This window comes from Podarcis tiliguerta (genome assembly GCF_965153285.1).
Source record: "Podarcis tiliguerta genome assembly, chromosome: 5".
Classification (NCBI taxonomy): Eukaryota; Metazoa; Chordata; class Lepidosauria; order Squamata; family Lacertidae; genus Podarcis; species Podarcis tiliguerta.
In genome coordinates this window covers 9,141,740-9,156,186 of record NC_139538.1, presented here as the reverse complement: position 1 = coordinate 9,156,186, position 14,447 = coordinate 9,141,740, and the positions used below count along the sequence as shown (strand labels likewise).

The window sequence follows — 14,447 nt, the reverse complement described above, 5'->3', positions numbered from 1 at the left end:
GCAATATCTACACCATAGTTAGCTTATTTAGTCGTTATCTATGATACATTGCAACTGCATGAGGTGGGGGGGAAATGCCAATTACATAATAAGTTTGCTTGAAAATATGATAGCTGTATGTCGGTCACAGATACATTCTTGTCTGATTGGCCGTGGCTCTTCATAAGCCACAAACGAGAAGCTTGTTGCTTTTAACTGTCGTTTGGCAGGTCACAGCTTTAAAACATTCCAGTGTTTTAAAACACGTTCGGATAAATATGTAGCGAGCATTCTGTTTTTTTCAAAGTGTATATTCTAATATACAATGAAGAGAAGTGTGTGGTCCTAAATTGAGTTCCTCCAAAGGAAAGGAATTCTGAAAACACAAGGAACGTAGACTAGATAAATGGAAGAGCTTTGGTAGAAGGATTATATCTAGAAACATGCTTGTTTCTGTACACATACAGTGGTGCCCCCCAAGACGAATGCCTCGCAAGACGGAAAACCCGCTAGACGAAAGGGTTTACCGTTTTGGAGGTGCTTCGCAAAACGAATTTCCTATGGGCTTGCTTCGCAAGACGAAAATGTCTTGCGAGTTGCTGCGATTTTTTTTCCGCTCCCCACCCCCTTTTTCTAAGGCACTAAGCTGCTAATAGCCTTTTAGCAGCTAATCTGCTAATCCCTTAAGCCTTTAATAACCGCTAATCCGCTAATGGGGTTGCTTCGCAAGACGAAAAAACCGCTAGACGAAGAGACTCACGGAATGGATTCTCTTCGTCTTGCGAGGCACCACTGTATTCCCTTTTTCTCCACCTGCCACCTGAGTCTCAGATGCCCCTTGAGTCTCGGCACCTCATCCATGTTTGAGGGTTAAAAGCTGCTCCCTGTTCCTGCATCCACCCCGTCTCTGAGCTGGGAGAATGCTGCTTCTTTTCTCCAGCCTCAGCAGTGCAGCAGTGGGCATGTAGTTTTCTGTAGCTCTTGTGGTTCTTTAGATTCAACAATTTCTAGAGGAGTAGCTGCCTTAGTTTTGGGCAGCAAACAGCAAGAGTCTTGAGTACCTTCAGTAACTAAAAAACTTATTATGGTACGGTCCGTAAAAACTTGTGCCATAATAGATTTGTTAAGTCTTTAAGGTGCTACAAGACTCTTTGTTAGGTTTAACGAGTAATACTGTATCGATATTTTTGCCTTCAGTTTTTTAATACATACTGTAAATATGATCTTTCCCTTTTGAAGGTACAAATTACTACATGTTTTGGAGTTCGATGCAAATCGCAGAAGAATGAGTGTAATTGTAGAAAGCCCATCAGGTAACAAACATCATGCATATTTATTGCTTCTTACCTTGCTTCTTAAACCAAAAATTACTGCATCAGTTTCCTTGTTGGGGCCTCTTCTGGATGCTGAACAGGTTACTATGAACTGCAAACATGATTTACACTTAAATCCTTTGCAGGTGAGAAGCTCTTATTCACCAAAGGTGCAGAATCCGTTATTCTTCCTCGCAGTACAAGCGGAGAGGTAGAAAAAACCAGAATTCATGTGGATGAATTTGCTTTGGTAAGTACAAGTGTTTTTTGCTTTTCTTTAGAATTTGTTAGTAGATATCTACGTAAAACTTCTCCTAAACTTGAGAACCAGTTAGTGCTGTGGTTGACACAGATGACTTATGGATACAGAAGATTGGTGACTGTTCAATGTGGGACAAAGAGCTGATTCATACATGGGGGATTCCCTGCCCCTTGCTGTCTCCTTCAGGGGCTTGTGAGCTCAGACACCCAGGCAGGGTTGAGTAAAAGTTGAATTTGTGTCAGCTACTCCCTGCTGATGGGCTCCTATGGCCACTGTCATTCCCGTGATGTGAACACCTTGAAAAAATGCCACTCCCTTGCGAGAGGCCAGAGCAGTGAGATGGGGGCTATCCCATTTTTCAATCTGAATAATAATAGAATGAAAGTTGCCTTGTCCAGAGCACCTGCAGATTGTGGTCAACCAGTTGTATTGTGGAATTGGTTTTTGCATTGCTTTTGTCCTTCAGGTGCTCTTCCTACCCTTTCACTTCATTTTGTTTATTGCTAGATATGGAGCAGCAACAACAGGCCTCTGGGTGTCAATGATTTGTTTATTTCTGTACCGCAAACACATATAAAATATATGCCGTGTACAAGATCTCCTTTAACACCACATGACAAACAAAACCAAAGCAAAATACATGAAAGAGAGTAAAGTACAGATTGGGTCACCACCCAGCTTGTAAAAAAAAGTAAATCATTTAGAAATCTGATGTATGTCAGCTGGGCCTATCTAATGCTGAAGTAACCCTTTTTGCTTTTCACAGAAAGGATTAAGAACTCTGTGTGTAGCTTACAGAAAATTCACCGCTAAGGAGTATCAGGAAGTCGAAAAACGCCTTTTTGAGGCAAAAACCGCTTTACAACAGCGGGAAGAGCGATTGTCGGAGGTGTATAACTTTATAGAAAATGACCTGGAACTGCTTGGAGCTACAGGAGTGGAAGACAAGTATGTACTACCTGAACTAATTATTCAGATGTGGGACTTCTGCCCACTGCAGGGCAGCTTGCAAATTAATCCATTCCATGCAAATTGGGGATTGGTTCCCTTCCTGTGGGCATATATCCCACCCCTCAATCACATATTGTGCATGGTAAGCTATGTGCATGTAGCCAGAGTCTGTGATGCTTCTCACCCTCTCAGAATGCAAGACAGTACAGTCAGGGCCATTGCACCAGTAGTTGCAAGTGCAGTAACTTCACACTGCATTCGATACTATCATGGGAAGTGAATAGGCAGCATGCAGTTTCTACGTATCGGGCTAAAATCAATGCTCTCGGCATCAAAACCTTGGGTGTTCAGTGGCTGGAAAACCGTACTTGTGTGGCTGTGCTATATACCTTGTGCCAGCCAGCCTGACACTAGAAAAAACACCTGGCAATAGTCCTCCTTGGGATTGTCCTCTGACCACTTCAGTAGCAGGCATGAGCGTTCATTGAATTTGGTGAAGTATGTTACCAAATACAAATGTTTAAAAGTGAGGTGTTTAAAGGCTTGGTGTAGAAGCCTAAGATAATAATGGGTGCCTCTTGAAGCTAGTGCAGGTATTACATACATATAATATATAGTACGCATTATAAGCTCTACTGGTAAAAGGTAAAGGTAAAGGACCCCTGACAGTTAAATCCAGTCGCGAACAACTCTGGGATTGCGGCGCTCATCTCGCTTTACTGGCCAAGGGAGCTGGCGTTTGTCCACAGACAGTTTTTCCAGATCATGTGGCCAGCATGACTAAGCCGCTTCTGGCGAACCAGAGCAACGCATGGAAACGACATTTACCTTCCTGCCGGAGCGGTACCTATTTATCTACTTGCACTTTGACGTGCTTTCGAACTGCTAGGTTGGCAGGAGCTGGGACCGAGCAATGGGAGCTCACCCCGTCGTGGGGATTCAAACCGCTTACCTTCCAATCAGCAAGCCCAAGGCTTAGTGGTTTACACCACAGCGCCACCTGCGCTCTACTGGAGCCTGAAACAAAGCACTGAACTTGGTATTAAAACTGGAATTCAGTGTAATGAGAATTTGTGGAGGGTTTTTAAACATTTGTGGTTGGAAAAGGTATGCGTGAGAGTGTGCGGACTGCGGATAGGATAATCTCAGAAGCCAGAGCATTTCTAGAATAACTCTTCCGGTGATTTGAGAACAGGGCTTCTTTAGAGAAACCAGACTAAATCAAGCTCAGTGAGACACATAATCATAAAATCAGTTGTAGCATTGTTGACGAGAATGGCTTGTTTTACTTTCAGACTCCAAGACAAAGTCCAAGAAACCATAGAAGCGCTCCGACTGGCAGGTATTAAAGTGTGGGTGCTCACTGGCGACAAGCACGAAACCGCTGTCAGTGTCAGTTTATCTTGCGGACACTTCCATAGAACCATGAACATCCTGGAACTTGTGCAACACAAATCAGACAGTACATGTGCAGAGCAGCTGAGGCAGCTAGCCAGAAGGTAAAATGCTGTGCTGTGTCTGGGTGGATAACGTTAACAGCTCTTAATGCAGAACTCTCTCGGTACATAAATAAGCCAGTCGCTTTGCATCTCCCATCTTTCCGGCATGACTCTTCACCTGATGCTAACAAGCCTGTTGCTTTGGGAAAGGAGAGGGAATCTTTGTCCTTCGGGTTCTTTTGAGGATTTGGTCTTAACAAAAAGGGGTGGGGGTTAGGAATGGATTGCAAGCAGTAACATTTCCTCCTTCCCTTGTTAGAATAGAGGAGGACCATGTAATCCAGCATGGGCTGGTGGTGGACGGGACCAGCCTCTCCCTCGCACTCAGGCAGCATGAGAAGCTCTTCATGGAAGTCTGCAGAAATTGCTCTGCCGTCCTGTGCTGTCGCATGGCACCTCTGCAGAAAGCAAAGGTAATTTGCTTAGGTTACAGGGTCATCTGGCAGCCACGATCTGCTGTGGAGGCGCCCTCAACACTTGCAGCATCCTCTGTTATTTATTTAATGCCTTGCTAATGGACTGGTTGGGACACGGGTGGCGCTGTGGGTTAAACCACAGAGCCTAGGACTTGCCGATCAGAAGGTTGGCGGTTTGAATCCCCACGACGGGGTGAGCTCCCGTTGCTCGGTCCTTGCTCCTGCCAACCTAGCAGTTCAAAAACACATCAAAGTGCAAGTAGATAAATAGGTACCACTCCAGTGGGAAGGTAAATGGCGTTTCCGTGCGCTGCTCTGGTTTCGCCAGAAGCGGCTTAGTCATGCTGGCATATGACCCGGAAGCTGTACGCTGGCTCCCTCGGCCAATAAAGCGAGATGAGCACTGCAATCCCAGAGTCGGTCACAACTGGACCTAATGGTCAGGGGTCCCTTTACCTTTACCTAATGGACTGGTTGAGAGCCAAACAGCAGCATAGCCACTCCCTTCCTATCTCCCATTCTAGTACTCTATACTGACGTAGTCTCTCGCACTTGAATGGTTATAGAGCAAGCCTGAAACATGCGAAAACATTACAGCCCACATTCTTACTCTAGGCATCAAAAATTAGACTTCCAGCTACCATCCAAGAATACATTACTCCCTTAATCTGCGTCCGGGGAACAGAGGTGGTAGGTCCTTACCCCAAGGAGCTTAAAAGTATATTTTTTAAAAAATGTATTCAAGCTGTAATCACTGTCCTGCCTACTGACTTTGCTAATGGCATTTTGTTATTTGAGCAGCTCCACAAAAAACCCCAAAAGGCAGTACTTGGGGTTCTATTTTTTAAAACCCTGTTTTTCTGTACAGGTGGTGCGGCTGTTGAAAACCTCTCCAGAGAAGCCTATCACGTTAGCTATAGGAGATGGAGCTAACGATGTGAGCATGATACAGGAAGCTCATGTTGGGATAGGTAAGAGCCTTCTCATTGTGCAGTTCTATCTAGGTTTTTTGTTTTGGAGTCTTCAGAGTCTCCTTGCATTCAATAAGCGGAGTTATGATACGTATCTGCTCTGTGCACGAAAGACCTGGGGAATAAACAAGAGGCTCTGTCTGCACACGGATGACATATAAAAATGTATTTATAGCTCCCTTTTAGCCAAGGTTTTCTTCTAAAGAGGCTTACAATTTTTAAAGCAAAGGTATGATATAGTTTAGAGCAGCCTTCCTCAGCCTGGTGCCTGGCTTGGGCTGATGGGCGTTATAGTGCAAAACATCCAGAGAGCACCCAGTTGAGGAAGGCTGATTTGGAGGATATGCTTGGGGGGAGGCAGTGTCTTCTGACCCCTGGGAATATATGACCCAGTCCAGGTTCTCCCAGAGGGAACGTGACGGAAGGGGCTAGCAGATGGTGAAAATGCCAGTTTGCAGAAGCAGCCCTTCCATTGACCTTCAGGTTCCTGGCACCAAAAATAAAATAGGGGAAATACCTATGTAAAGAAGTGGGGGGCGGGGGGAGCATACGTGGGACTTCAGTTTGTGTGTCCTTACTTTGTAGACGCTTGGCTTGCTTTCGACTCCATTGATTTAACGTTTGTATTGTGCTCAAAGCAGCTCACAATAATGGCAATGACCTTGAAAATTAGCAAACATCACAGTCACTATAATAGTATAAAAAATGCAGTAGCATACAAATAACGCAACAAAAAAACCCAGTGATGAATTAATGCAATTCAATAAACACTTGCAACAGTTCAAAATGCCAGAAGGAGGTGCTGAGCACCAGCCCTTTTCTGTAGCACTACAGCATCTGTAAGACAGTGCATAGAGCTGGGCAGAATCTGTTCTATAAGACCATTTACACAGAGAAAATACTACGCCAGTATTTTCTTGCAAAAATTAGAAGCCTTCATTTTTATTCACCTACTTGCTCTCACACAGTGATGCTAATTACATGTGGCCTTTTTATTTCTAATCCAAACCAACAGGCAAGTGATTTTTTAGAAACTTGTGCTACATAAATTGAGTTCATTCTTGCAGTAAGGAACTGAGCATTAATGGGCTTCTTGTTGTTATTAAAAGCCCCAGACTAGATGATGACAACAACAACAACAACAACAACAACAACAACAACGCCTTACACATGCAAGACCTGACTCTTCTAGTCACTTTTCCCAGTTGCTTGTGTTAGCTTTACTGTGTTGCAGGCCACTGCCCTTGATTTTTGCATGCCTCGGGGGCAGGTGATAAAGTCACCTTAATTTTTCTTTTCTCCATATATTACAGGTATTATGGGTAAAGAAGGAAGACAAGCTGTAAGAAACAGTGACTATGCAATTGCAAGATTTAAATTTCTTTCCAAATTACTTTTGGTCCACGGCCACCTTTATTATATTAGAATAGCAACCCTTGTACAGTACTTTTTTTACAAGGTAAGTTCCTGCAGATCATGACAGCATCTTCCTGTAGCTAGAAACATTTTCTTCTGATGGTACTTCCTTAAGGTTAACTGCACCAGGTGGAAGAACATTCAGAAACACCTAAACAGGACCTCAGTTAACCAAACACATAACTTCAGAAGTGCTGGTCTTTTAAGGACTCTGCATTGCCACACACATCATTCAAAGCTGTAATATGCAATTGTCTTCAGCATGGTACTTTGCATTCTTAACATTTATTGGCAGAGCTGAGATACCTTTAACTGGCTCAGTCTGGAACTTTCTTATGTTAGAGAAGGAAATTTTCCTGTTTCTTCTTCTTCTTTTGCTCCATCCTGCATTGTTCAAGAATGCCCTCTGGTTTTCCAGATAAGCCTTTTGGGGTTTGCAGATGGGATAAGAGTATGGTAACTTCCCTTCCCTTAACTTGGGATTCAAGCTGAAAATGATTGTCATTTAAACGGCATGGTTTGCAAACCAGGTAGTTTCAGTACAGTAGTATTGTGTCATGGGTCGGGGGTTACATTCCAGGGATGGCACATCTACACAAAAAATGTGTATATACTTGAACCACCCCCATATGGTGAACCTTACCTTCCAAGCAAGGCAGAGAGCTTGCCAGCTTGCCAGCTTGCTTTCCAGGCTCTGGGATGCTCTCGCAAGATCTCACAGGGCCATTCGAGTTCCTGTGAAATCTCACAAGAGCACCCCAGAGCCCAGGAAATAAGTATGAGAGCTTAACAGCTCTTTCCACGCTGGGAAAACCCAGTGCAAAAGGAGCTTTTAAGCTCTCTGCGTTGTGTGCAATTAATTTTTAGGATCTGAGCCGGCCAGCTTTCAACCACACAAGGTTGAAATTGTGCAAGTTCATCGTGCACAAGATGTGATCATACTTTACCTAGTTTTATAAGGTAACTGTGGCTTCCATGTGATGGACACATAATGAAAAACCATGGTCAATAGACAAAGAAGGAGGGATCCTGGGGGGGGGGGAGGCAGGGTCCACGTGCTCTCTATTTGTAAACCATAATTGTCAGAGCTGTTAAGGCTTCAATCTAGTGTAGACTTAGGACCTGAGATTCGTTATTTGGTAATGGAAACGATGGTATCTGAGAGCATTTTAGTGTATCATGAATATTACCCACATTAGAACTTTCCTTTTTAGTCCAACCAGTGTGTCCTAGCTAGCTGTATCTTATTACCCTGATCCTGAATTCGATAGTGTCCAAGATTAAAAATCTGTGTAAGGTTGGGATTTGCTCTGTTCCTCCTAGGATTCCTAATTATGGCTTATGGGCTATATAAACTTAGACCCGTTTCAATATCCATGATATGCTGTACTTGCTTGGTGTCGCCTAACTGGTTCTGCTTCACTTTTTGTTTTCCAGAATGTGTGCTTTATTACACCACAGTTTTTATATCAATTCTTTTGCTTGTTTTCACAACAAGTAAGTATTCATTTGAATGTTTCTTCCAGTTCCCCACCCCACCCCAATGCATTTATGAGTGGATATAGAGAAGTGAGAGAAAGAAAAATAGAATATTTTATATTGTACAATAGCTAAAACTATTCCTACAGCCAGATAACCCTTAAGTATCATCTTGGTCCCTGACATGGTGAGCTCTTGTTGCTCGGTCCCAGCTCCTGCCAACCTAGCAGTTCGAAAGCATGTCAAAGTGCAAGTAGATAAATAGGTACCGCTCTGGTGGGAAGGTAAACGGCGTTTCTGAACCCCAGAGTCGTTCGCGACTGGACTTAACTGTCTGGGGTCCTTTACCTTTGCCTTTAACATCTTGGTATCACTTCTCTTCTCTATCCCCCCTCCCTTTTTTTTGTCTATCTACCTTTAAAATTATCATTTGTAAAGTCATAGAAATATACAAGAACTCGTCTGTGTCTGTGGGGAAGATGTTTATTTTCAATGTGAAAATAGCCTCAAGGATCATTAAAGACTTTGCCCTACAGAATGAGAGATGCACAAAGTGAAGTGATACCCATCTTTGTACCAGTTGGTTGGGTGCCAACCTTTTTCCTTTCTCTGAGGTGTTAGGGTCTACGAGAAACTTCAAAAGAGGTAGACTTGGGCTAGGAAGCTGAAAACACATTTAGAGCATGATGAACTCGTAACATTCACTAGTTCTTGTGGTTTGAAGCATCACTGCAAGTAAGCTGCAGCGAGGGAATGGGAGCATATTGGTTTTGTGGTGTATCTTTGATGTTATAGAACTGGATGCCTTTTGGTTCTATAGAAATAAAACCTGGCTTTTGAATTGCTCGCAACCGAGCACTTTTGACTCTTAAGTCCTGTCTCCTGTTTCTGCATTTCAGAACCACTAATTCCCCTCCTTTCCTGCTTTTCAGACTCTGTACGACAGTGTGTACCTGACTTTGTACAACATTTGTTTCACCTCCCTGCCGGTCCTCATGTACAGTCTTTTTGAACAGCACCTGCATCCCCATGTATTACACAGCAAGCCAACGCTGTATCGGTAAGCATGCTCTCCTGGGGGGAGGGGTGTGCTTAATAAATTAGTAATGGGGCACTCCCCCACCCCCACCCCATCTCAAGTGGTAGAAAAACAGTGGCACCAGAAGCTGTTAAAAGCACCAGTACTAGATGATCCCAGCCTGCTTGTTTCCATGTAACCGGCAGATATTCTTGTGTACACTGAATAACTGAAAAGTGGATGAGCCATAGTCAGTCATCAAAGCAAATACAGTGGTACCTCTGGCTACGAATGCTTCTGGTTACGAATGCTTCAGGTTATGAGATCCACTTACCCGGAAGTAGCTGCTCCTGGTTATGAACTTTGCCCCAGGATGTGAACAGAAATCACGTGCCAGAGGTCCCATTAGCAAAAGTGCGCCTCAGGATAAGAATGGTTTCAGCTTAAGAACGGATCTCCGGAACGAATTAGTTTTGTAACCAGAGGTACCACTGTATATAGTTTCCACATGGAAGATTCCTTGCTCAGTCTAGCCATCTCCCGTTTATGACGGCAGGACTGGGCTGAGACTGTTGCAAAGAAGGGGAGGCAACACTAGGCTAAATGAGTCCAAGGGTCAGGCTGTAACTGGCCCTTCAGATGTTGCTGGACTGCAACTCCCATCTGCCTCAGCATGGTCCCAAACCTGAGAGATGATGGCTGTTGTAGTTCAGCAACATCTGGAAGAGCAACAGGTTCCCCACCCCCTGCTATAAGGCACCCACACGCTGACGAGGTCAGTTTTTAATAACGTTCAGGAACGTTTATGTCGGTGCAGGGAACACCAAAAAGCTGTCCTTTCCTCCCCCTTCTCTGATAGTATGACAGAACATCTTCTTATCTCTTTGACAGAATGACACTCAGAATACACAAAATAGTTTTCTTTGCTTGGAAAACTATTGAACCTGCCATGGTACTTTTCATTCTTGAAATCGAGTACGAAGTAAAACTTCAAAATCAAATGTCAGGATGGATAGCTGGCTGCCTTCATTTGTTGAGGGAGGTCAGTCACAGATGTTTCCATTCCGCTCCGAAAACTAAGGAGACGCTACCCTTAACATTTGAATCCTAGGTTTTGTTAATTTAAGAATTTTGCTAGAGAATGCCAAGAGATTATTTTTTTTGAGATATTGGGCTGAACCACATCACCACAGAGCTGCAAAAGCTAAGAACCTGTGAATCCCTCTGGTTTCAAAGCTTGAAATGTACTGCTTGATCTGTTAAAAGGCCAGTTTATCTGTTTAAGTCCTGGCTCCCATAAATTCATCAATCAAGCCAATTGTATTTTGACAAATGGGGGAAACTGGCTCTTTGGGGAATGTTCCTGGAGGCCGCAAGGTCAGTACATCATTTAATTTTGCAGCGACGCTATCAGATGTTTATCTCAGGTGGCTAGAGAACGTTTTTATGGTTTTACCAGAAGAGGTGCTCTCTGATGCAATGGTGATTGTATCTCAAGTGCATATAGAATTAAAATGGGCTTTATGTTAATTGGAAAGTAACAGTAAAGGCCTTGTATCCTTTTTTCCCTTTACAGAGACATCAGTAAAAATGCCCACTTGGGCTTTAAGCCTTTCCTTTACTGGACCTTCCTGGGATTCGTTCATGCTTTTGTTTTCTTCTTTGGCTCATATATTCTGATGGGAGAAGACACTTCATTGCTGGGAAATGGCCAGGTAAGGTAGAATGCACACTTACGATAGAGAAATCACAATCACCTGTAACGTTTCTGGGAAGTTTATGTTCCATCAACGACAAAATCACTTGTTAGGCATATTTAAACCATGGGTGTCTTAAGCTATTTAAATATGGTTTTCTGTAGGCTTTGACCTCTCATGCAGCCGGGGCTAAATCAACCTTGTTGTAAGTGTGCAAAAGCATATGGTGGTCTTCTAAGCAAGAATAATGTGAGGGTACCTCCACGTGGATAACACAGATATCTTGTTCTTGGGCTGCCCAGATCATAGCAGAGCATAATGGTCTTTTGTGTTTATCATGTGGCGGTTAGTCCAGTCTCTTAATTCCAGCTGTTTGGAAATGTTAAAAATGGTGTTGGCTTGCCCAACTTGAGGATCACTATGTCAATGCACTCAGTGCCTTGATATGGTGGCGAATAACTCAAAATATTTTTACAGAGCACTTAACTGTGTTAATTGGGCTGACATATGTTCTCTCTAATCCTTACGGGGTGATTGCATTACTCTTTCCTGTATTGCAAATTGGATGTAGGTGGGTTGAGAGGTTGGGAATTACATTAAGGCTACCTGGCAAGTTTATGGGGGAAGTGCCATCGGAACAAGGACTTCTGGGTTTATAACTTAGCCACAACATTTCTTCCATTTAGCAGTGAAGGAGGCTTGTGTCTGCTTTCCTCCTTGTCTGTGCATGCATAGGATCGGGGAGTGGCAATCAGTGGTGGCGTCCCACAACAGAATTCAGCAACTTGGTTCTGTGCTATCCATGTCACTGCAGAAAAATTCACCTATTGCTGGAAGTTGCCAGCAACCTTGGTACCATAGCTGAACTAATTCAGTAGTCAGTTTGAGCCTCCAGGCGCTCCTTTTTCGGTTGCTTCCTAGGCCGTTCGTAGCTTGTCCACATTGAAAGTGAGACTGAGGGTTTTGATGGTCCACGTCTGCCACAATAAAAATCACTCCAGGGTACAGCTTGGCTTCACCCTGTCAAGCAATAAGGAGGAGTTTGGCCATGCATCAGCTGTGGCTAAATGCTTATTTGTCATCAGTCATAGTCGCACTGCAGGCAGAGTTTCTTTTCCCTCCCCATGAGATCCTTTTAACCAACCTGAAATCTGCGGCAGAATGGGACACAGTGGTTTCAACCAAGAATTTTGTCACGGTTGAAGCTAAGAGTGAATGTTTTTTCTGTGAATGTCTCTGCCTCTCTCTTGCTCTCTCCTATCTATCTCCTCTGTCTCTCTTTCTAATTCATAGCCTTACTCTGTCATACTGTACTTCAATTTGATCTTTTAGTTTTCTTTCCCCCCCTTTTTTCACGCTGTGCATGTCATCAGATATTGAAATCTAACAGGCAAATGGTAAGAGTCTGTGTTGTAGGAAGAGCGATACAAAAATCAGCAGATGCAGTGTCTTTGTATCTGTGGTGAAGAATGCAGCATGTATCCTCCATGAATACATTCAAAAATAAATGGTGGCAAGAAGTTGTCTGTGTCTCACTTCAGGTGACAGCGGCACCGTGTGATGGATAGGCACTTTATGTGTTAAGTGTAATTTTCCTCTAGAAGTACAGTGGTGCCCCGCAAGAGGAAATTAATTTGTTCTGCGAGTTTTTTCGTTCTACGAGTTTTTTCGTCTTGCGAAGCACCAATGTGTATTGACAGTTTCCCATAGGAATGCATTGGCGGTTTAAAAAAAAAAAGGCGCAAGACGTTTCGTCTTGTGAAGCAAGCCCATAGGGAAATCCATCTTGCGAAGCAACTCAGAAAAGGGAAAACTCTTTCGTCTTGCAAGTTTTTCGTCTTCCGAGGCATTCGTCTTGCAGGGCACCACTGTACTTCTATATTATAATCCTGGAATAGATGAAGAAACCCTTGTACTAAACCCAGTATTAAAGGACTATCTGTGTAAACAGACTGACAGTGTATTTCTTACAATGCTGAGCACAGAGCAGATGAGCATAACTGCTGCACAAGTGTGGGCTGCTTCTCTTCATCTACCCCATCCAAAAAAATTGTTGCTGATTTTGGATGTTTACCGTCATTTAGCACTTCTCCGTGGAATAGTATCACCATAGCCACAAGCTGTTGGTCAGAAGTGCCTCCTGCTTGCTTGCTTGCTTGCTTGCTTGCTTGCTAGGGGGAGTCTTTGTGGACAAGTCGTCCATTAAGTGGTTTTTGGGTGAGGGCAGGACACAGGCCACACTTTAAGTGAGCCCAGCAGTGCTCCTGGTTTTCAGTTTTTGGTAGCTCTCAAGAGGGTTTGCTGTATAATTCTTAGGGAGAAATTGAAAGGGCAAACCAAGAAATGGGGTGTGGGATAAATTTCCTCTTTAGGAGACTATGGGGACTTCATATTGAGCATCTCAACAAATAGGCCTCAGAGTTGCCGTGTGTTTCTTTCTTTAAAGCAGCTATTGTGTTGGGGCTGAAGATGCCCAGCCAGCAACTTTCATGTACTTGGTTTCCTCCAGTGTGTGGCTAAGGGGTGAAGTGAAGATCCCTTCCTCCTCTATAGGTTTCCATTGAATACAATTTAGTAGAATGTTCTTTCCTTCCCTGTACATTTCTGGCTAGAGTCTTTCATTGTCTCCATTCTGGTAATCCTCGGAATGACCCGTGAGATGAGATGCATCTTCTCACACCTTCATCTAATCTACACAGCAATATTTTAAGACTTCATGGTCATTAAGGGTAGCAGTTAAAAATATGTGGTCAGATTTTGATAGCAGAGTCCAGGGAGTATATCCCAAATTCTGACGAAACCATCAACAAAGCTATCTGGTTCAGATTTAAGATGGGAGGATGTGAATGATTACCGTATTTTTCGCCCCATAGGACGCACCTAGTTTTTTTTTTGGGGGGGGGGAATAAAGGGAAAAAAAAAATATTTCCCCCCCAGGCACGAGGCTGGCGTGGGGGAAGCCCGAGCTTCCCCTGACCCCAGCCCCCAGAACAGCCTGCTAACCGCAAGCCTAGGGAGCCACGCTGGTCTCCCTAGGGTTGCGCAGGGCTTCGTGAAGCCTGGAAAGCAAGAGGGGTCGGTGCGCACCGACCCCTCTTGCTTTCCAGGCTTCAGCGAAAGCCTGTATTCGCGCCATAGTACGCACACACATTTCCCCTTCATTTTTGAAGGGGAAAAAGTGCGTCCTATAGGGCGAAAAATACGGTACATACTTGGAGTGATTGCATTTATTGTAGCAGGTATACAAATACCACAACTGATGGACATGTGCCTGAATTCTCTTAGTTCACACTGTTTCTTTCATAAAAGTCTGCACAGCCTTGCTCTAAATTGTTGTACAGTTGATCCTTGAAATAAGTGCCCACCATTATTTTTGAGTTTTGCAGGCTCTGGTTTGCAAAATCTAAATGTGATGCTGCATTGAAAGGAAAATATCCCAACCCCAG

General features: G+C 43.7%; 1 protein-coding gene across 9 annotated transcripts in view; it reads left to right on the top strand.

Moving 5' to 3' along the window:
- Positions 1 to 14,447, top strand: part of ATP11B (ATPase phospholipid transporting 11B (putative)) — an 81,009-nt gene that overhangs the window by 40,866 nt on the left and 25,696 nt on the right. For all 9 annotated transcript variants that reach the window (XR_014511716.1, XR_014511717.1, XR_014511718.1 and 6 more), the window contains exons 16-25: positions 1,219 to 1,292; positions 1,439 to 1,542; positions 2,321 to 2,502; positions 3,801 to 4,004; positions 4,264 to 4,417; positions 5,289 to 5,391; positions 6,705 to 6,850; positions 8,245 to 8,304; positions 9,219 to 9,346; positions 10,881 to 11,019. Coding sequence is in view for 6 of the 9 variants with exons in the window: in XM_083441949.1 (XP_083298075.1) it covers positions 1,219 to 1,292; positions 1,439 to 1,542; positions 2,321 to 2,502; positions 3,801 to 4,004; positions 4,264 to 4,417; positions 5,289 to 5,391; positions 6,705 to 6,850; positions 8,245 to 8,304; positions 9,219 to 9,346; positions 10,881 to 11,019 (1,294 nt within the window). In the remaining 3 variants the exon portion in view is untranslated. The remainder of the gene's footprint in view (positions 1 to 1,218; positions 1,293 to 1,438; positions 1,543 to 2,320; positions 2,503 to 3,800; positions 4,005 to 4,263; positions 4,418 to 5,288; positions 5,392 to 6,704; positions 6,851 to 8,244; positions 8,305 to 9,218; positions 9,347 to 10,880; positions 11,020 to 14,447) is intronic.